A 22,786-nucleotide genomic window follows, 5' to 3' on the forward strand; every position below is an offset into this window, starting at 1 on the left:
TTTGGTTTCTTGGAGAAGATGATTGGGATTCTTGAGCTGTCGACTTTGATTTTTTTTTTTTGTATAGCAAGTCCGCAAAAGGAAAGCATACGGTTTCCATCTCCACAGATCTGGCTGAGAGGTCATTAAAAGGACCTCAAAGACAAAAGCAGGAAGGGGAGAAAAGCTAAGTAACTAACCTGGGTAATCCTGCTTCAGGCTGGGGAAATTCATGTTGGCGTAAAGGACAGGTGAGATGGTGGAAAGCTCTCCCAGTTCCTCATCCTTCTCCCAACGTTGCAGGCTCCGCTGGTTATACGAGAGCCCGTCACTTTCCCCCTCTGTGGTGGGTGTAGTTGGTGTGGAAGCTGCAGAGCTGCTGGCCCAGGGACTCTCTGGTTCACACTGCTCAGGGCTGAAGAAGCCACTCCTCTCCCTACACAGAGGTGAGGAAAGACACGAAAACACATTAACAGCAGAGTATAACGGGATAGCTGTCAAGGAAGTGGGCCGGGCTGAGTCCAGAGATCACGCCACACAATAGGTGACTTACTTATTATCAAGGAACGGGGACTGGCAAACTCCAGAGTAAGTCTCCATGGGTACCGCAGGCTGCAGGGGCCCAAGAGATGTACCACCACCTATAAATGAGTCGAGACATTGCACAGATTGTATCAAAAAAAGCTCACATACATAAAGCACCATCCAGATATTCTGGAGAATATCATCTAAAGCAGGCAAGGTCTGAAGTAATCTTAAAAGTTAGATTTTTAAAAGTTAAGGGATCAAGGGTTAAAAGAACACATAAATATGTACTGTGTACCAAAGAGATAATGGGGTGTCTGGGCTCTTTGCTTTATTATGGGGTAAACATATTTATTTGGCCAACTATCACTTATCAGCCAGTATTAATGCACTGATTTTCTGACTGAGTTCTAGCCTAGCACAAGAAATGTAGTCACGATCTAATTCAGACATGGATACCCTTTTTAAATCGTAGAAAACCCAAAATATTTATTTTATTTATTCGATTTTTATGCCGCCCTTCTCCTTAGACTCAGGGCGACTTACATGTTAACAATAGCACTTTTCTAATAGAGCACGGCTATTGCCCCCACAATCCGGATCCTCATTTTACCCACCTCGGAAGGATGGAAGGCTGAGTCAACCTTGAGCCGGTGATGAGATTTGAACCACTGACCTTCAGATCTACAAGTCCGCTTCAGTGGCCTGCAGCACAGCACTCTACCTGCTGTGCCACCCCGGCTCATGCTATATCTCAGCCAGGTGAAAATTTGTGTCAAACCCCATCTCAGTGGTGAAATTTAAAGATTTTCCCTACAGGTTCTGTGGATGTGGGTTATTTTGTGGGTGTGGCTTAGGGCTGGGTGGGCGTGCTTTGGGTGGGCGTGGCTTGATCAGGTGACTTGTTGGGCATGCTTGGTGGTTGGGTGGGCATGCTTAGTGATTAGGTGACCGGATAGGCTTGGCCAACTTATAAAATGTGGTGAAACACACTTAACAACATTCCTGCTTAGCAACCAAAACTTTGGGCTTAATTATGGTCATACGTTTTCTTTATTTTCTTTTTTCCTTTCCTTTCCTCCTTCTTTTACCTTTCTTTCTTTCCCTTCCTTTCCTCCTTTCCTTCTTTCCATTCCTTCTTCTTTCCTTCCGTCTCATGCACACAGAGCAGGTGAAGGGAGGGGAGGGGGTACTCCACCCTCGGCACCCCTCCTCTGCGCAACCTGCTGCTACCAGGCAGTCTTGTTCAAGTCACCTCTTTTGCTCATGGGGCGAATGGGTTGGAATGTCTGCACTTCTTTGCAGCGCAGCAAAGAATCACGGTTGAGCAGGACCCGGAGCGGAGCAGCCTATTGTTCCTTCTCTTGCCCCCTTCTTCATCCCAAAGGCCTGCGCACTCCCCACCCTGCTAATCCTCCATACAAACTGCCCACCCCATTTCTGCAAAGACAGCGCCCTTGAGGGGAATCCAAAGAGGGGAGAGGGATGCTGTAGAAAAGGCCATCTTCCACCTGTGCCTGTGTGCTTCTCGCTCCCTTTCCTTGCCAGTGGGAAGTACTGCCGTGGGCCGAGTTCCCAAAGTGGTGCCAGCGGCCAGCCAGTCTGATCCACAAAGTGAGCAGGCAGGTAGCTGGGGGTGGGGGCAGTGGGCTGTTTTGGAGCCTCAAGAACTGCAGAGCCAGCACAGGAGGCATGTGGGCCCGAATGGAAGGCGGCCTTTTTGGCAGTATCCCCCTCCCCTTTGGATCGTTATGCAGGGGTGGGGAGGCTCTGCCTTTGCAAAAATGGGATAGCCACATGTGTAGCAGCCATGGGACATCTGCCTGCCCTCCTGGAGTACCGCCACCACCACCGCCCTCTTGGTGTGCGTTTCCACCAAGGGCCACCTACCCATCCACTGGCTGGCGACCTCGGAAGGCAATCAGCCGTGGGGGACCACAAGCATGGCAGGGCTGCGGGGAAGGGAGTAGGCTGCAACGTCCCTTCCCTGCCATCCTAACATGCTTGCCTGCCTTCCACGTGGCCTTCTGCTTGCCTGCCTTCACATGATGGGCACAGGGACACTGGGAAGGCCACGTGGAAGGTAGGAAAGCATGTTGGCGCTGCGGGGAATGGAGTAAGGAAGGCAGGCTGGGACGGTGGGGGCGGGGAGCAGGCTGAAACTTTGCAGGCTTACCTGGCAGGCAGATCAGGGGTGCAGCCTTTCAGACAAACAAGCTACAGAGCAGAGGCTGGGCAGGGCAGGGTGAGTGAGCAGCAACCAGCTTGAGAGAATGGCCAGCCAGCCGTCGCTACCAGCTCAGCACTCGCTGCAAGATCCGGTCCGAATCGTGAGCATTTTTACCCCCGGCCCCATCTCAGTATTCACGGCTCACCTTGAAGAAAAGGCCTTTGGGCCAGCTGGGAGCAGTTCGGATCGCGCATGCCTCTGGCCTCAGCATCCACCCCAACAGAATTAAGCTGCTGTTCTCGTTCAGTAGAACCCAGGACGTCTTTGAAGAGCTGCTGAACATCCTTGCTCTCCATTTTCGGCAACTCTGTTAAAAGGGGGGTGGGGGGAGTTCACGGTGAAATCGCAAGGCAGTGAAGTTCATTTTGAGCAAGCTCAGTAAATGCAGGGAATCTGCGAGTCTCCCACAAGAGCAGGCTGGATTACAAGGGAAGTGAGACATGAATGGGGGATGAGGAGAGCAAAAAACAAGAAACATGGGAAAATGAGAGCACCTAAGACTGACTTTAAGCCTTTTGCTAGCAGTCAGGAGGGAGGCCAGGAGAGAAACCTAGCCTTCCTTCTCTGCTGCTCTCCACAGAGCAGACGTTTGGCAGGGGGGTGGGGACAGTAGGGTCTGTTCAAAGACCCGCCTGACCTTCAGTGGGGATTTTGTCAAGGTCGGAGCTGAGCACCCCCTCCCCCAGGGGTGTGGCTGGGTTCTCGGCACCTGTAGGTTCTGGAGAAGTCTTGGGCACCATCTGCTCTTCTGTCCCTGTAGAGAGCAAGCATACCATGTCAATCGGCACACGGCATTAGTGACAGTACGAAGTGGCCAGACTGTGGGCGAGAGGTCTAACCTCCATTCCTTGGAAGGGGGGCTTACTCTTTAAAACAGTGGTTCTCAACCTGAGGCCTGGACCCCTTTGGGGTCGAATGACCGTTTCACAGGGGTCACCTAAGACCATGGGAAAAGACAAACTAAAGCTTCTATTCCGGCGCCTTGGAACATATTTTTACAATCCGACCAATCGGGCATTTACAGTGGGGATTGTCCCTCTGACCTTCCTGCCAATCAGCTTAAAGCTCTGTTGGGAGAATTGGCGCTAGACTTATGGTTGGGGCTCACCACAACATGAGGAACTGTATTAAGGGGTCGCGGCGTTTGAAAGGTTGAGAACCACTGCTTTAAAATGAAAAGTTAAGCGCTTCCTAGCTGGCTGCGTTCTTATGGAAACAAGTTGGGTTGGTTGAAGAGGTGTATCCCAAATATTCTATAGTTAGATATTTAGAAAGCAAGGCTTTTAGAAGGCACGACTCTGGGTATTTAGAAAGCCAGCCAGGGTCACTTTGGATGCGGAAACAGGTGGCATGTAAATTTAATAAATAAAAATTGCTCTTTAGATTTTAAAAAAAATGTTACAGTAAATGTCTATGGAGATTCTCCCCTTCATGGATTGCTGCCTTCTCAGACAGGTTAAGGTTGTCCCAAAGGTGTTTTTTTTCAATAAGCAACTGGTTTTTCTTTGAAGATGTTTTGTGTCTCATCCAAGAAACTTCTTCAGCTCTGACTGGATGGTGGGGAATGGAAGGATTGACCTTCCTTGCAGACAGCTGGTCATTTGCATTATTTTAGAGCAGGGGTGTCAAACCGGCAGCCCACGTCAACCACGGGCCATGCCCACCCCAGCAAAGGGGTAGGGGGAAACATTGCATCGTGGTATGTCACATGACAGCAACGTGACACCGCGAGTTTGACAATGTGACCCTGCAATTTTGGAGATAGATGGGGCTGTATCCCACCCCCTCTGTTTAAAGATAGCAAAGTCCACATTTTGGACAGAGAGAGGACCACTGGTTTAAAAGAAGGGTCAGAGAGGCCATCATCTATGTCAGAACTGAACAACCCTCTCTCAACAGGGGGGAATATGACATCATCTACAACACAGTCCTTTCAACAGTTCCAAGAAGGCTCCATGCCTATTTGTACCACTCAGGTGTTCCGGGGACACAGATAAACCTCCAACTGACCTTAATAACCTGCTAAAACAATGCAAACGGCCAGCTGTCTGCAAGGAATATAAATCCTTCCATTCCCCAACATCCAGTCAGAGCTGAAGAAGCTTCTTGGATGAGAAATGAAATGTCTTCAAGGAAAAACCAGAAGGTCCAGTTGCCTCTTGGAAAAAAGCACCTTTGGTACTTGAGTAAATGTTAACATCAGGTGTGTTGCAGTGGGGCTACCCCAGATATATTTTGTTTGTGTGTCTTTTTTTCCCTTTTCCTTTCAGCTGAACATTCTGTATAATGGAACCTGAAAGGCGCCTACATCTCTTTGGTGTGAAGACAAGACAAAGACTGAATGTAAAGAACAGGGACCAGTGACTGTAATGACAAGGAATGTTTTCTGCCCACCTTGACTCAGAAGACTGACTACAGCTATTCCCAGATAAGACAGCTAAACTTCAGACTTGTGCATTGACAAGACTTAAATCTTGATGCCTGCTTCATATGCCACCATGGGAGGTCTTCAAACTTGGCAACTTTAAGACTTGTGGACTCCCAGAATTCATAGCTGGCTGGAGAATTCTGGGAGTTGAAGTCCACAAGTCTTAAAGTTGCCAAGTTTGAAGACCTCTGCTCTAGTTGCTGTAGATCAGGGGTACTCAACCCCTCCAGTCCGTGGACCGGCACAAGTCTGCAACATGCCAGAAACCGAGTAGCACAAACAAGTGAAGCCCCATCTCCGGGATGCAGGCAACACACAAAACAACACCCCCTCCGGTCCGTGGAAAAATCTTTCTCCATGAAACCAGTTCCTGGTGCCCCAAAGGTTGAAGGGTTGGTAAGGTAGAAAGTGCAAATGTAACAATAATGTATCTGTGCCTTAGATTTAGGCACTGCTAACTAACACTATTGCTGAAAAATGTACATTGGATGCTAAACTGCCACTGGGGCAGGTTTAAGAGTTTTGATGGTAACAATTGCGACAGGGAATTTTTCTTAAAAAGAAGGGCCCAGCCACTATGAATACCTATTCCCTCGGAAATAAAACAAGTACTGTTCATTATAATTCAGATACTGTACTTGCTGGGGAGAGTTTTTAACTTTCTTTAGTGGGTATTGGCTTATATGGATAATGTGATTTTATTGTTGAGCATTGCAGAAATGTTAGGCATTATCTATCTTTTTAAAAAGGAACTAAGGGGGAACAATTATGCCTGCTCCTTTAACCATCGGCCAAATCTTTTATGGAAATTGCCTCCTAGTTAGCATTTCTTGACAAAGTGACACTCATTGTGACTACACTGTGGCCTCCCTCAAAAAGCTTCCATCATTAAAATCTTATTGCACTAGCAGACAAAGTGGGAGCCTCTCATTCCATTCCCAAGACCTTGGGACAAACTGTCAGGAAGGAGCAGTGGCAGCAACCAATCCATTTTCTTTCATCTTGCGTGTCAAAGAAATCCATTTTGGGCTATCTTTCCATTAATGGGAGCCAATGCAGCTGCTACAACTAACAAGCAACAACTGTATGTGCTACAGTTGTACTCACAAACTTTCAAGAATCAAGTGAACCTGCAACAGGTATTGGATTTAAGTAAAGACTGTAAGGAACTATTCTACGTCCTAAGCATCTTGAATGCATGTTAATATATTCTATAACTTGGAGGCTGCAGGCTTTTAAGTTGGGTTGCAAACTAATCTGTAAATTTGACAACTTAGCTTCCATAGAAGGGAGGGACTGTGCTTGGAGGTAAAACTAACTTTTGGAAATTCTAGTGGCCTAGATGTGCCCTAACTGACCACCCCCATACTAACCTCTAGCAAGAGATGCGCAATGTGGCACCAGTATGACTAAGAGCAGGAATCTAGGTGCCATCTTCTCAGAATTACTGAAAAGTGTTATTTGAAAACTCTTAATAGATTGAAGTCACACTAGGTGGGAGTGATCAATATATGTAGCAGTGTTCCCTCTAATTTTTTTTTGGGGGGGGCGGAAAAGTATAGTGTCTGAGCGGCAGTCCCTTCGGGACTGGGCGGCACAGAAATAAATAAATAAATAAAAATAAAGAAACAAACAAACAAACAAACAAACAAACAAATAAAAAACCCACCCTGTTTTGCCTCAGAGAATTTCAAAATAAAATACTGTACTGTGTGTCTATAACAGTGAGCTCATAATAGGGCAACTCTATCAATATCAAAATGCCACTTAAATAGTTGAGCTAGTTTCAAACTAGATTTTGATTTTCTTTCTCTCTTCCTTACTCCCATTCTTTTTCTTTCTCTTTTCCTTCCTCTCTTTTTTCTATCTGTTTCTCTCTCTTCCTCTCTCTCTTCTTCCCTCTCACTCTTTCCCTCTCGGCTTCTGGGCAGGTTTGGAAAACTCTGAGTTGATGATGATTTTCAAGTGAGCGATTGCTCACTGCTCAGCTTAGAGGGAACTAGGTATGTAGGTCCATCTATCGATTTCCATAATATAAGGGGGACTGCAATTTAAAATGTAACAGGAATAAAGAGCAGGAAAACAGATCAATTGAAATAAAGAGGGAAAAAAGATATGATATGTTCTTGTGAAATTGGCTGTGAAGGAAAATAGGGAATAGATCAGAATAAAAGTAATCTGATCCCGAACAGCAGAGCCGATGAAAAAAACAAGCAAATTGTGGTTTGATGGATTTGATGAGTTCCACAACAAGAGCACTAAGACATTTATAAAGAACAAACAACAATACGTGACACGATGTTTGGAAGTAAACTAAGTTTAACTGTGGGGTTTCTTATGTCTTCGTATTTTTCGGCTTACTAATTCTTAAGTGATTTTTGTGCACGTTGCATAACTTTCCCAATTCCCCAAAAGAAAGACGTTTGGGTATGTAGCTTTAAGAAATTGTGCAGATTAATATGCAGCAAATATGTGCAAGGCAATGAAAACAATCACTTCAATTATTCTACAGCACAATGCTATGCATCCTTAAAGAAATACACAGGTAAGTGGGATGTTATTCCCCCCCCTCCCAAAAGTAACCTGGAAATATATCCTGAGGACTAAAAGCCTTCCATGTGGTTTTAAAAATCCTAATACCCACCAGTATTCTCAGTCTTGGCATCAGCTGCTTTCAAGTTGCTTTCAGGAGCTGCTGCTTCCCTGCTACTAAGGCCTTCATCCCCTGGAGATGGGAAGACAGGAAGCTGATCTGTTAGAACAGACAGCTAATGTCCCGATACAGGCTCTAAAAATGGTTCCCGACTTCTGAGGGCCAATTACTTATTTCTGCACAGAACAAATTTCATTTCATAGCTTGCCTCTACCTACGAGTCTAAGGACATTTCACTTGGCCAATCAATGCTTCTTCAAAAAATTTTCTTCTGAATTCCCTAGCAAATGTATTTAAAACATAAACATTTTGCCCTCCCTCCCTCCCTTCCTTCCCTCCCTCCCTCCCGAGCCAAATCAAAGTCCGATCCCTACATCCCACCATTTCTATCTCCTCTAATCCCACTATTTTCCCTTTTACTTACCTTTGGGCTGAACTGGAGCTGCCTGTCCATCCTCTGGCCCTTTCTGGAGCCTGCTGGAATCCATCTTGGGCCTGGGAGCTCCCTGACCAACTGGAGGATGGGCAGTTCCATCTCCACCCACACCACCAGCAGCCAACAGAGCCTGCCTGCTCAGGTCTAGGAGTGCTTTGCCAAAAAATGCTTCCTGTCAAAGAGGTTGGAGAAGGGGGAAAAACACACATGGTAAAGGCCCAGATGAATGAATGAATGGATTTCTGGAAACTCCCTCTTTACAAATGTCAGGGTGGAGTGGGGGGTGGGGGGTATTGCTTTTAACTAATAATATACATAGGGCTAGAAGGGACCTTAGAGGTCTTCTAATTTAACTCCCTACGCAGGGCAGGAGTCTTACGTCATCCCAGATAAATGAATGTCCAATCTATGTTTCTTGAAAACCTTCAGGTGGGAGTGCCCACAACTCTAGGAGAAATTTAAGAACAATTAACCTCTGTTCCATAGATTAATTGTTCTCAACTGTCAGGAAATTTCTCCTTAGTTCTAGGTACTAGGCTTTTTTTAGCCCTAACAAGGTGCTAACAAGTGAAGGATCTTCTGTGCTTTGCTAGCTTTGCCTGATTTTCTCACTGTTTCTCTCTAAAGCAGTGTTTTTCAACCAGTGTGCCGTGGCACACTAGTGTGCCGCGAGATATGGTCAGGTGTGCCGCGAAGCTCAGAGAGAGAAAGAAAACAAGAGAAAGAAAGAAAGAGAAAGAAAGAGCAAGAGAGAAAGAAAACAAGAGAGAAAGCAAGCAAGAGAGAGAGCAAGAAAGAAAGAAAGAGAGAAAGAAAGAAAGAAAGAAAGAAAGAAAGAGAGAAAGAGAACAAGCGAGAAAGAAAGCAAGAGAGAGAGCAAGAAAGAAAGAAAGAGAGAGAGAGGGAGGGAAGGTGGGAGAGAGAAATACATAGAGGGAGGTAGGGAGGGAGAGAGAAAGAGCAAAAAAGAGGAAGGGAGAGAAAGAGGGAGAGAGAAATAGAGCGAAAGGGAGGGAGAGAATTTTTTTGTCCAAACTTTTTTAGCCCCCCTCCCCCCCCCCCAAATGTGCCCCATGGTTTTGTAAATGTAAAAAATGTGCCGTGGCTCAAAAAAGGTTGAAAATCAAAGAGAGAAATGTTTTAGAAACTAGTTTTTATCCCCAACCAGGGGATAAAAAGAAAGCACATGGGCTCAAAACCAGCAAACGTATGTGTTGAAGCTGACCAGATTAAGATTAGCCAGATGAATACTTGGTAGGCAGATTATTTTATTCCCTATTTTCCTCCCCCAAAATTTAAGGTGTGTCTTATACCCCAGTGCGTCTTATACTCCAAAAAATACAGTACTTAACTCTCTTAGCCATAAATCGCCCTATGTAGCCTCCAGACCCTTCATCTTTGTTGCTGCTCTTCTCTACAGTCTTTCTAGGGCCTCAGCATCTTTTGTTTTTTGGCATCATGGCAATTAAAACTGGACACAGTATTCCAAGTGTGGCTTCACTAGTGCAGAATAGAGCAGTACTAACACTTCACATGATCTTGATTCTATCCCCCTGTTGACGCAGCTCAAAACTGTGTTGGCTTTTTGGGCAGTTGCAGGAGTGGTGAACCACCAGGACACCTAGATCCCTTTCACAGGCATTACTGTCGAGCCGGGTATTGGCTATTCTGCACTTGTGCACCTGGTTTTTTTCTTGCCACCTTCCGAGCTATCCAACCCCACCTCCCACCCTCTGCAGATTTCCTTTTTTAAAGGTCCATATAGAGATCTACTTCCTTTACGTGGCAAGAGCATTGTTGTTTCTTCCACCATTGGCTGCCGATCAGTTTCCGGTCACAATTCAAAGTGTTGGTCATGACCTTTAAAGCCCTACATGGCATTGGACCAGAGTACCTCCGGAACCGCCTGCTACCGCATGAATCCCAGCGGCTGATAAGGTCCCAGAGTTGGCCTTCTCCGGGTCCTGTCGACTAAACAATGTCGTCTGGCGGGCCCCAGGGGAAGAGCCTTCTCTGTGGTGGCCCCGGCCCTCTGGAATCAACTCCCCCCAGAGATTAGAATTGTTCCCACCCTCCTTGTCTTCCGTAAACTACTTAAGACCCACCTATACCGCCAGGCATGGGGGATTTGAGACATCTTTCCCCCAGGCTTATTATAATTTATGTTTGGTATGTATGTGCTGTTTGGTTTTTAATTATGATAGGGTTTTTAGTTTTTTAATATTAGATTTGTGCCATTATAATATTGTTTTTTATCGTTGTTGTGAGCCGCCCCGAGTCTTCAGAGAGGGGTGGCATACAAATCTAATAAATTATTATTATTATTATTATTATTATTATTATTATTAATCCATGAGATCCACATTCCTTTTCTCTGCCCTTCCTCAATGCTACTAAAACAAGAACTGGACTCAAAGAAACTTGGCAATCCTTTGCCCAGAGAAGTATATGACAATCATTAAGTGTTGTACCACATGATTCGTGACAAATGTATATTTTATTTTATGTACGTTGAGAGCATATGCACCAAGACAAATTCCTTGTGTGTCCAATCACACTTGGCCAATAAAAATTCTATTCTATTCTATTCTATTCTATTCTATTCTATATCTCCCATTATGATGGGCCTCTCCTGGGCTTGTTTTTGTCAGGCGCGTGGGACTAAAACACTCATTGCCAACAACCAACCAAGCATTTGGGTGACAAGGTCTTGTATCCCAACAAAGATGGAAGGCTGGGAAGCTAAAACACTCTTACCTGAAGATAGGCAGGGAACATGTCTTCTAGCTTGCTCTTCTTCCGCCCCCGCCGTTTCTTCTTTTCATCAGCTTCAACCACTCCCTGTTCAGCCAAGGTCTCAGCAGGGTTTTCAGCAGGTGGGTTAGGTTGCACCCCTGACAAAGAGAGAAGATTGAACTTAACGTAGCCTGTATGAACCAATCAAGTCTTGCTGACTTTGCTGCAGTAATTTTTGGGGTCTGCAACGAGTTAGGAAAGGAAAGGACATGCACGGACTCAGACAGAAATAGCAATAGCATTTAGACTTATATACCGATTCATAGTGCTTTTACAGCCCTCTCTAAGCAGTTTGCAGAATCAGCCTCTTACTCCCAACAATCTGGGTTTTCATTTTACCCCCCTCGGAAGGATGGAAGGCTGAGTCAACCTTGAGCCAATGGTGAGATCTGAACTGCTAAACTACAGCTAGCAGTTAGCTAAAGTAGCCTGCAATGCTGCACTCTAACCACTGCACCACCCCGGCACTGATGATTATTGCTCCTTAATAATCTTTTTCCCAGCAGCAAATTCTGGGGGCAAGAAACCCTAACCACTGAGACCAAAAGTCACAGATGATAAAACATTCAGCCCAACAACATCCGGAGGGCCACAAGCTCCCTACTCCTGCCTTAGATTCCATCTTTTGTTTTTCTTTTAGTTGTTGACACTCCCACCTCTCTCTCTCTCCCTCCCACCTCTCATTCCAAATTTGAGAATGCAGGTCTGTAAGTCAGAATATTCACTGCAACTTAAAGCCAAAACTTTAAATGGAATGCTGATGGGAATGACTCAGTCAGCAAACTGAAGCATGAAGACCTTGGTGCTCTCTGAGCTTGGCTCTTTATACCTGAAGATGTTTCATTGCCCAACTAGTAACATCATTGTTGTGTTTAGCTCTGGCCCAGCTCCTGCCCCAGGAAATGTGGAGGTAGATGCAAGGTAAACTTCAACATGTCACAGGCCTGTGTTATTGCCGACGGAGTCAGTTCAGAGTTTAGTTTCCTCGGACGAAGAAGAAGGTGGGAGTGACTTGGAAGAGGGGGGCTTGGCACACAGCCCAGGCAGTCAATCTCTCTTATCTTCCATTGATTCGGATGAAGACGTCTTGGACCCACGCAAGTGCAGAATTATGCGTAGAAGAGACCAAGTAAGGACATATTACCGGAGATAAGAGAGGCCACCTGTGTTTGGGTGGGGCTCCAGTAATTAGGGCTGCTGATATAAATAGCAGCGTGTGGGTTTGGCCATTGTGGAAGAGTATCTGATCGCAGTTCTTCAGGAATCGTGCCTTGACTTTGTTTGTTGATTTTTCATGTCTTTGAAACCAACGCAGAGCAAAGTGTGTGGGTGTTTCACTTCGTGGAAGAAGAAGGGGTGTGAAGTTTCTTCACAACTGCTAGCTAAGTACTTAATGACTGCTTAAGGGAAATTGTACAGACTACCCGGTTGTTTTGGGACGAGTGCTCTTTGCAATACAAAAAGAGTGCTCAGTTTATTTTGAATTTTTGTGATAAAGAACATTGTTTTGAATTTTCAAACGTGTGTGTGTCTGAAATTTGTATCATTGAATTTTCGGGAGGCTCCTACCAGAGAGCCCGGCAGAACAATCATCAGTCCCGAAAGACCATTGCTAGAAAGACTTTACAATTCAATCCTGAACTACAAATATTCTCTTATACTATATCTAAGGAGGGGCAATCCCCCTTTTTAAAAAAAATAAATAAATGGCTATTTGGGGAGTTTTAAGAGCCTTCCCAGACTTGCACACATTTATTCAAACTATCTGGATGAAGCAAGGGAGAAGTACATCCACAAGTAATTTACCTTCTTCCAGTTGCCCTTCCATAGTTGTCAGCTCCCGAGAAACTTCGGCCAAGATCACCGAGCCCTTTTTCAAGCGTGTGTGTGATTTCCGTTGCCGCACCATGAAACCTCCGATACCTATTCCAAGGCAGAAGAGAAACAAGCCGCAAAATGCTAGAAAATGGATCTGTGTGGAAAGAATACAGGCTCTTTGGGTCTTGGCCGAAGCGAGAAGCACTTACCTGGGCGATAGGGCTTCCTTTTCCGCTTCTTGACCTCCTCAGAGTCTTCCAGAAGGGCTTTTGCTGCTTCAGCCTCGGCTGCAGCTTCCCTCTCCGGAGTCGGAGGGGCTTCCAATTTGATCTCACACTCCATGTGTTCAACGCTAACTGCAATGGGAGCCAGAACAAAAACAAATTCAAAATATCCTTTGTAACTGAGTTGTAAAGAAAAGATACTACTGGGGGTGAAAAAGTAGGGAAATATGTATATTATAAAAATTATATTAATGCAAATTGTCAATATGAATTGCTGTAAGAGAAATCTAAAGTTTATGTTGTATAGTTGTCAGTATGTTGTTTTTTGTGTGTATTTTCTTTTCTTTTCTTGGTATTGTATTTTCTTGGGTTTTTAAAATGTAAATAACCCAATAAAAAAGTTATTTTTTTTAAAAAAATCCAAATCTCCCAGCATTCCAAATAGCATCTGAGAAATAAATCAGAATCCAAGGCTTCGTCTTCTTCAAAGTTCCAATTTATTAACAGGGCCATGTTAGCACAACTGGAGAAACCCGAATCTAAAGTCACAAGAGTATCTCCACCCGGGTTGGAGTTCATTTCCTTGCATCTCTTCCCACAATGTAGCAGGCCAAAACCTCCAAGCGTTTCGGCTTCGGCCTGACACCCACATAAATTTACATAGAGATGGTCCTCAGTTAATGAAGACCATCTATATGGAAGAGCCTTCTCTGTGGCGGCCCCGACTCTCTGGAACCAGCTCCCCCCAGAGATTAGAACTGCCCCTACCCTCCTTGCCTTTCGTAAACTCCTCAAAACCAACCTTTGTCGTCAGGCATGGGGGAATTGAGATATCTCCCCCGGGCCTATATAATTTATATATGGTATGTTTGTAGGTATGTCTGCTTAAAAATTGGGTTTTTTAACTATTTTAAATTTTAAATTGTATATTATTAGATTTGTTATGAATTGTTTTATTGTGTTGTGAGCCACCCCGAGTCCACGGAAAGGGGCGGCATACAAATCTAATAAAAAAAATAAAAAAAATAAATAATGACCACTTGGTCAGTGTTCATTTTACGACAGCACCAAACGACACACACACCCTGCGATGCCCGATTGCGCATGTACACAGGCCTCACTGAAGCTTCCAGACATCTGTTAGGCTCGTTAGGCTCTTTTTACTGTCCCCAAGGTTCAGGAAAGCCTCCTGAAGTCTGGAAATGGCAAAAAGGGTCAAATAAGCCAAATGGAAGTTTGGAAACAAACCTCCAATTGGCCTCTTAGGCCATTCAAGAGGCTTTTCTGAAGCCTAGGAACAGCAAAAACAGCTGAAAAGAAGCCCAAAAATCAATTGGCCAGCATGCGCATGCGTGCTGGAGCTGACATAGGGCAACACCTCATGTGCCCTCAGATATGACTACATGTGCCACCTGTGGCACGCATGCCATAGGTTCGCCATCCATGTTGTAGCCCATCTGTAGGTCCAAACTCTTGCCCAGGTCAGGAAACCAAATTAAAGCATCCTAGACAAATGCCTATCCAGTCTGTGCTTGAAATACCAAGCCCTGAGCTCATTATTCAGAATTAAACACTTTGGGGGGGGGGGGGGATCTTTTCCCATAGCATAAGACTAAAAGAAAAACAAGTTCTTCTAGTTCGCAACCCTCCAGTTGCATATCTCAGCTTCTACTGCCTCACACAGTAGGTGTCTAAATCATCAGGGTCCAATTTCAAGAATTCAACTATGAAGCTGCAGCATGTAATCTCAATCGGTATCCTATTAACAGAGGCAATGGGGCCAACTCTACTGCTTTCCCAAGGAACTAGTAGGATAAGCACGAACCTTCAGCCTTCAGGATCTCATCTGCCTCCACGTCCCCATCCTTTTTTTCATCTGCATCCAGAGAGCCAATGCAATCCAGTCCACCTTCACCGTTAAGAACGCCTGGCCGCGGCATCATTGGTATCATTGGGGTGGTTTTGCGTGGCCGACGCTTGTGCAGCGGTGACAAAGACAAGTTACGTAGCACTGCCATGCCTGTCTCCGTTAACCAAACACCTTCAAAGCGAAAATACTGGGGCTCTGCATGGACAGGAGAGAACAAAAGCTTGCTCGTACCTACCTGACTGTCAATGCAAATTTAAAGTATTTAAATTGAAGCAATTTACCTGGTTCCTTGATCTTCACTGGGATAATTTCTGGAAGGGGAACTGGGACTTGGAAGAAAGCAAAAGGAAAATCATTGCTGGGGGAATGTAAGTCAATTTATTAATAGAGCAACAGAGTTGGAAGGGACCCTTGGAGGTCTTTTAGTCCAACCCTCTGTTTAGGCAGGAAACCCTGCACCACTTCGGACAGATGGTTATCCAACATCTTTAAAACTTCCAGTGTTGGAACTTTTAGAACAGAGGTCTTCAAACTTGGCCACTTTAAGACTTGTGGACTTCAATTCCCAGAATTCTCCAGCCAGCATAGCTGGCTGGAGAATTCTGGGAGTTGAAGTCCACAGGTCTTAAAGTAGCCAAGTTTGAAGACCTCTGTTTTAGAACCTCTAGAGACAAGTCGTTCCACTGATTAATTGTTCTAACAGTCAGGAAATGTCTCCTTAATTCTAAGTTGCTTCTTACCAGGTTAAGGCAAGGATCTGTTTATGCTTGTCGGAATACCCAAGCATCTTAAAAAGGATGTTGTAGAGATCTCATCTCCAGCCTTCTATTCAAATAGATGCTGCTCCACCCCTGCCCCCCACTTTGGAAGAAAGGAAGGACCAAAAGGTTCACTCACCAACAGGCTTGACTACGTATGGCTGACATGAAGTGCAATCAAACCCCTCATCTGCTGCCTGTTCTACTTCTTCCTCGCTGAAAAGGTTGTCACACACGGCATGCATCCACCTGAGAAACATACAGTTAGTGAGCAGTAGTACCTGCACTCCTGGGGTTTTTTTTTGGTGGATGCTGCTAATGTTAAATGCCAAAAGTAGGTGCTGTTCTTGCCTTAAATTTTGTCCACTTAGACTGTTCCTGCCATTATCTTTTTGAAAGTACAAGGCAAAAAGGAAAGGGCAAAGGGAAACACATATACAGTGCAGTACTCCAAGCATCCTAATATATTTTAAGAGAAAAGGGAGGAAGCTAAAACATTAGAACTACTGCTGACAGTCCACACACTGCCGCTCACATCTTCCATTATTCAGGTTACGCCTCGCTCTGTTCTCCAAGAAGAATACTAAGTCCTCAAAGGACAAACAGACTGTGGAGGAAATGTTCTACGCCTTTCTCAGAATGACCTCCACCACTGCCAGACAGGGGAACATTATAAAGGGATTACAGCTAATTCAGAATTAGGAGCCATGTCAGGACACATCATAGCATAAACCTGTGGTTTCTCCAGGAAATAAACCCTACTATTAGGAGTTGTCCTCAGAGGAGAGAGGCAGCCAGGGAGAACCAAATCATTGAGGGGGGTAGATTTTGATCACGTGACCATAGGACGTTGCAGTGGCCGTTAACTTTCTGGAACCAGTCATAATTAGTATATTAGTGAAGAGATATAGATCAATCTTCTCTTTACTGGCAATTGCAATTCTCCAATATAGTTTATGTATTGGATAACAGCACTTAGGCCAGTGATGGCAAAGCTATGGCACGGGTACCACAGGTGGCATACGGAGCCATATCTGCTGGCACGCGAGCCGTTACACTAGAGCCATTATCAGTTCCAACATGCATGGGTGCTGATTTTTAGTTTGCAAAGAGGCTCTGGGAGGGCATTTTTGGCTTCCAGAGAGCTTCTGGGGGATGGGGGAGGGCGTTTTTATCTCTCCCCAGCTCCAGGGAAGCCTTTGGAGCCTGGGGAAGGCGAAACACAAGCTGACTGGGCCCACCAGAAGTTGGGAAGCAGGCAATTTTCAGCCTCCAGAGGGCCTCTGGGGGTGGGGGAAGCTTTTTCGCCCTCCCCAGGCATTGAATTATGGGTGTGGACACTCACGCATGTGCGATAGTGCAACCACATGCTCTTTCGGCACCTGTGGAAAAAAAGGTTTGCCATCACTGACTTAGGCTTATATACCGCTTCACAGTGCTCTACTGCCCTCTTTAAGTGGTTTTACAGAGTCAACATATTGGTGCCAACAATCTTTGTCCTCATTTTATCAACCTCAGAAGGATGACGGCTGAGTCAACTTTGAGCCTGTCAAAATCAAACTCCTGGAATAAGCAATGAATAAGCAGTACTGCATTCTAGCCACTACACCACCCTAGCTCTTATATCATTAATGTCATATACTAAAGTTTCAAGAGCAGGGATGTCAAACTAGATTTCATTGAGGGCTGCATTGGGGTTGTGTTTCACCTCAGGGGCCCGGGGTGGGCTTGAGCAGTTCAGTGTAACTCATGGCCTGAGTACTCAGGTTCCCAAGCTCTGGTTTTTGGTGCAATGTCCTCTCGCGACCCTCTGCCAGCAAAAACAGAGCTTGGGAAGGTCACATGTGGCTCTCCGAAGCTCAATTTTTGCTGGCAAAGGCACCGCGGGGCAGTCCTCTGCTGTTTCTGGCTTCAATTGGCTGCCGATCAGTTTCAGCTCACAATTCAAATTGTTGGTAATGACCTATAAAGCCCTACATGGCAGTGGACCAGAATACCTGGGGGACCGCCTTCTGCTGCACGAATCCCAGCGACCGATAAGGTCCCACAGAGTTGGCCTTCTGCGGGTCCCGTCGACCAAACAATGTCGTCTGGCAGGACCTAGGGGAAGAGCCTTCTCTGTGATGACCCCAGCCCTCTGGAATCAATTCCCCCGAGATTCGAATTGCCCCCACCCTTCTTGCCTTCTGTAAGATGTTGAAGACCCATTTATACCGCCAGGCATGGGGGGATTAATTTCTCCCCTTACCTTTCCTGACTCAACATGAGGTTGGTGTGATTGTTTTAGAATAGCTAGTTTTTAATAATACAGTAATGGGTTTTTTAATATAGTTTATATTGGATTTGTATTCTATTATATTTATTGTTGTTGTGAGCCACTCCGAGTCCTCGGAGAGGGGCAACATACAAATCTAATTAATAATTATTATAATAATAATAATATTATTATTATTATTATTATTATTATTATTATTATTATTATTATTATTATTATTATTATGTCAATACAACACAGCAAACGAGATCACTATGCTGGATTTCATATTTCATCACCAGTCGGGTGCTTCCCAAGCACCTAGGATTGCGTGATGTAGCGGCAAATTATGTTTGCCGATCCCAGTAAAGAGGCCTTTTGCAATTGACAGATGGAGATTTTGTCAATTCCGATGGTTTTCAAATGTCCGTTGAGATCATTTGGCATTGCGCCCAGCGTGCCAAGTACCACTGGGATCACTTTAAGTGGCTTATGCCAGTTGTTGCAGCTCGATTTTTAGATCTTCATTATTATTATTATTATTATTATTATTGTTGTTGTTGTTGTTGCTGCTGTTGTTGCTGCTGTTGTTTTGTTGTTGTTGTTGTTGTTGTTGTTGTTGTTGTTGTTGTTGTTGTTGTTGTTGTTATTATTATTATTATTATTATTATTATTATTATTATTATTATTATTATTCCAGGGTGGTCCCATGGGCCAGATCTAAGCACCCCGCAGGCTGGATTTGGCCTACGGGTCTTGAGTTTGACACCCCTGTTCTGGAGGGTATTTTCCTTCCTTCTCATTTTCATGGCTTTAATACACCTTCTCATCTGTGCCACTCAGCAATGTAAGAATGCCAGCCAGAATTTGTAACGAATAATGAAAAATAAAGAAAGAAAAATTCTAGCATCCTTGAACTTTAGCCTTTTGCAAGTTGAAATGTCCATGAATATAGCAGTAAACAAAACTCCCCTAAAGGGATGTTCCAGGAAACAAAACAGGTGCCAACATCCAAACGTATTTCCATAAATTTAATACCCCGATAAAATGGTGATACCAGGTGGGGCAAGGGATTGGGGCTTACCGTTCACAATGCTGACACTGGATTAAGAGGTCATCCTCAACGTACTTCACGTGGCAGATGGGACAAGTGACAAGACTGGCACAGGGAGCACAATGGGTGTAATTGCTCTGCCATTCACAGTGGAAGCCGGGTGAAACTGCTCCACACTGCACACAACACACGCACCTGATTAAAGAGAGATGGGCAAACGATTAGTGCTGTCTGTAAAATTCAACTTATTTCCCTCCTTGTTGTAAGAACAGAAAGCCAGAAGTACTTTAAAGTGAGAAAAAGAGCACAGGAATTTTCTCTTCTACATTTAGCATTCTATAGGTGCCTGCCTTCCAATTCTATCGGATGGGAACTGCCATAATGAATCCCAGCGTCTGGTTAGGTCCCACAGAGTCGGCTTTCTCCAGGTCCCGTCAATTAGACAATGTCGCTTGGCGGGGCCCAGGGGAAGAGCGTTCTCTGTAGGGCCCCTAGCCCTCTGGAATGAGCTCCCCCCAGAGATTCTTATCGCCCCCACCCTCCTTGCCTTTCATAAGAATCTGAAAACTCATTTATGCCGCCAGGCTTGGGGTCATTAGATCCCGGCCTCTGGCCACTGAATGTATAGTATGCTCATGTTTTGCACTTGAATGAATGGTTTTTAATGTTTAGCCTTTTTGCAATGTTTTAAATTAACCATCTACATTAACTGGGTTTAGTTGTATTATTGTATACTGTTTTATTATTGATATGTTGTGAGCCGCATACAAGTCCAATAAATAAATGAATGAATGAATGAATGAATGAATGAATGAATGAATAATACCTAATCAGTACATTTCATACTTGTAAGGATGGGGATTTGTAAAAGTTGTAATTGCAGAATATCTTGAGGGCATTATGTAAATTGTGGAAATCTGGCTTTTCATTACAGTTTGCCACTACAAATTGTGCAACTATGTAAGTATATCAGAATGAGTTTTTTTAAAAAACAACAAAGAATAGTCCTTGTAAATACAGAATGCATAGAGGTAATATCCTGTTTTTTTAAAAAAATTAGAGGCATATTATTGGAAAATATATATCTCGCATTACGTTATAATCCAATTCAAAACATCTGATTTTTTATATAGCTGAAAATCTACTTAATGAGGCATTAGGTACATTTTCGGCTAACCTAACCAACCAGAATTCTTAGAAATATTCTTACTGAGAATTCAGTGAATCATCCAAGTGCAAGACCAAAAATTGGGAGAGAAAAAAAGGGTTTCATTATGATACTTAATTTCTACTTTATTTGAAGCAAAATACATCAGAATGAATTTGCATAAAATGTTAATGAAATATTATTAAAGCATGATTCAGGAAATAATCCAAAGCGTTGCTCTTGCATATGCTAAGCTGCAACAAGTGGATTGTGCTAAGCCAACAACCCAAACAAATCCTATGTTGGGTGAAATATACACACAGTGTGATCTGCCCTTTGGGGCTCCCTACAGAAATTTTGATCTGTTGCTCACCATTTACATTTCCAGCCGCCCTTGGGCACAGTATTGAGAGGTGGATCCAGGCAGTAAGTGTGGTAGCTGATATCACAATCATCGCAGAGCAGAAGGCGGGAGGGATCAGATGCTTTGCCACACACCTCGCACACAATGCATTCCACGCAACGCCAACCCTTGAGTAGCATCACCTTTGTAATCTTAACACAGAAAGAGAGGCAGACATGGAGAAAGGGAAGCCTACACATAGTCAAAAGACTGGTGGGTCCTGGTGGGAGAGATTATTGAGAGCCTGCAGTGTTGCATTACTGGGATCCAAGGCATATTGGACTGCAGAACATCTGGCACTCCTCTATGTCAATGGTTCTCAGCCTTGCCTACTTAATAATGTAGGACAAATGATCTGTCATCCCATGAGTGTGGAGGATGGAAACTGCAGTACAATAAAAATGGGACGGGGTGTTTGGGACCCTCTGCTTGTAAATTTGTTGTGTGACTAATCTCCCTAGAGTTTAACTTCACTGTAGATAAGCATAGATAAGCTCTTGAAGTTTGTTAACTGTGCAAGACAATAGAAAACAGGGCAAAATAAATCACTTTATTTATATGTATTTACAAATCTAATTCACCTCCCATATTACCACAGGGTAACTTCATCTCTGGGGACCGCCTTCTGCCGCACAAATCCCAGCGACAGATTAGGTCCCACAGAGTTGGCCTTCTCCGGGTCCCGTCGACTAAACAATGTCGTTTCACGGGTCCCAGGGTAAGAGCCTTCTCTGTGGTGGCCCCCACCCTCTGGAACCAGCTCCCCCCTGAGATTAGAACGGCCCCCACCCTCCTTGCCTTTCGTAAACTCCTTAAAACCCACCTCTGCCGTCAGGCATGGGGGAACTGAGATAACTTCCCCAGGCCTATACTGTTTATGTATGGTATGTTGTGTGCATGTTTTTTAAATTATGGGTTTTTAGTTTTAATTATTAGATTTGTATTATATATTGTTTTCTATTACTGTTGCGAGCCGCCCCGAGTCTACGGGTGTGTGTGTGTGTGTGTGTGTGTGTGTGTGTGTGTGTGTACAAATTTAATAAATAAATAAATCGAATAGAAAGTGGGTTTTTCTTTAGCTATTTCCTAATCAATTCCAATGGCACACTAGATCATTCAAATCCTAGGGGTCTAATCGGACTTCCACAGGCCAGGATAAGTTGACAGATAGCCACAGTTTCCTTAAAAAAATTATCCCCATCCCAATGTGGGATTCTTGGTGCTTCCTGGTGCCAATGATATTACCTAATGCGATAATGAATTAAATGATATGAAAACAACCAAGCTCAGAGTTTCAAGGACCCCCACAGTTCAACCCTGAGCTACAAATATTTTCTTTTATTGGTAACCCAACCCAATCTTTTCTATATACTATTAGTTTTCTCCAAACACACCAGGCCCATACCCATGAGAAACCAAATGATAGCTACCACACAGGGCTGAAATTCACTATTTTCCCCTGCCGGTTCTGTGAGCGTGGCTTGATGGGCATCGTAGGAGAAGGATACTGCAAAATCCCCGTTCCCACTCAACTCTGGGGCCAGCCCAAGGTGGTATTTGCCAGTTCTCCAAATTACTCTACATTTCCGCTACCAGTTCTCCAGAACCTGCTGGATTTCACCTCTACATCTCAGAAGTGGAATCCTATTTTTCAAAACTTCCCTCCTCTGATATCGTCCAGGTTGCTAGATTCTAGTCCTCATCCTTGGTTTGCCCCCGTTAGTTATGGAAGAAGGGTGCTGTAGCCCACACCATATTTAGACAGACTGGCAAATCTGATTGCATGGCCTAACTAGGGATGTGTTGGGCTACATTTTGGGGGAGGGGAATTTTGGAGAAGAAATAGTAGCTAAAATCAGGTCTTACCTTGCTGTTTACACAATAAGGATGGTAACACTGCGAACATTGGGAACAAGCCAGGAGATGGCCCTCTGCGCCACGGCCAAAACTGCCACACACTACGCACATGTCCTATCCAGGAAAGAAGAAAAAATCGGGATGAGATCAGTTCTCCCCAAGCCTACGAAAAGTGTCTACATATCTACCCTTACTTTTCTGTTATTCTGCCTACTCTATTGATGGTAGGTGTGTTATTACCACCCCTTCCCATAAACACAGTGATAGTTGACCATAAAAAAAGCGAATGCTACATTGCATTCTGGCTTTTAACTAGTTAAATCATAATTTCCAAGTGTATAACCTATCTCAATA

General features: G+C 44.3%; 1 protein-coding gene across 1 annotated transcript in view; it reads right to left on the bottom strand.

Annotated features, from left to right (window-relative positions):
- The window catches only part of KMT2D (lysine methyltransferase 2D), a 145,736-nt gene that overhangs the window by 58,797 nt on the left and 64,153 nt on the right, over positions 1-22,786 (bottom strand). Inside the window, 15 exon segments of the mRNA XM_070740448.1 lie at positions 180-415; positions 533-620; positions 2,880-3,041; positions 3,372-3,488; positions 7,807-7,887; positions 8,240-8,423; positions 11,009-11,145; positions 12,854-12,970; positions 13,075-13,221; positions 14,915-15,154; positions 15,241-15,288; positions 15,857-15,966; positions 19,056-19,220; positions 20,546-20,727; positions 22,442-22,546. Of these exon segments, the coding sequence (XP_070596549.1) occupies positions 180-415; positions 533-620; positions 2,880-3,041; positions 3,372-3,488; positions 7,807-7,887; positions 8,240-8,423; positions 11,009-11,145; positions 12,854-12,970; positions 13,075-13,221; positions 14,915-15,154; positions 15,241-15,288; positions 15,857-15,966; positions 19,056-19,220; positions 20,546-20,727; positions 22,442-22,546 (2,119 nt within the window).

Source organism: Erythrolamprus reginae, chromosome 2 (assembly GCF_031021105.1).
Source record: "Erythrolamprus reginae isolate rEryReg1 chromosome 2, rEryReg1.hap1, whole genome shotgun sequence".
Taxonomy (NCBI): Eukaryota; Metazoa; Chordata; class Lepidosauria; order Squamata; family Dipsadidae; genus Erythrolamprus; species Erythrolamprus reginae.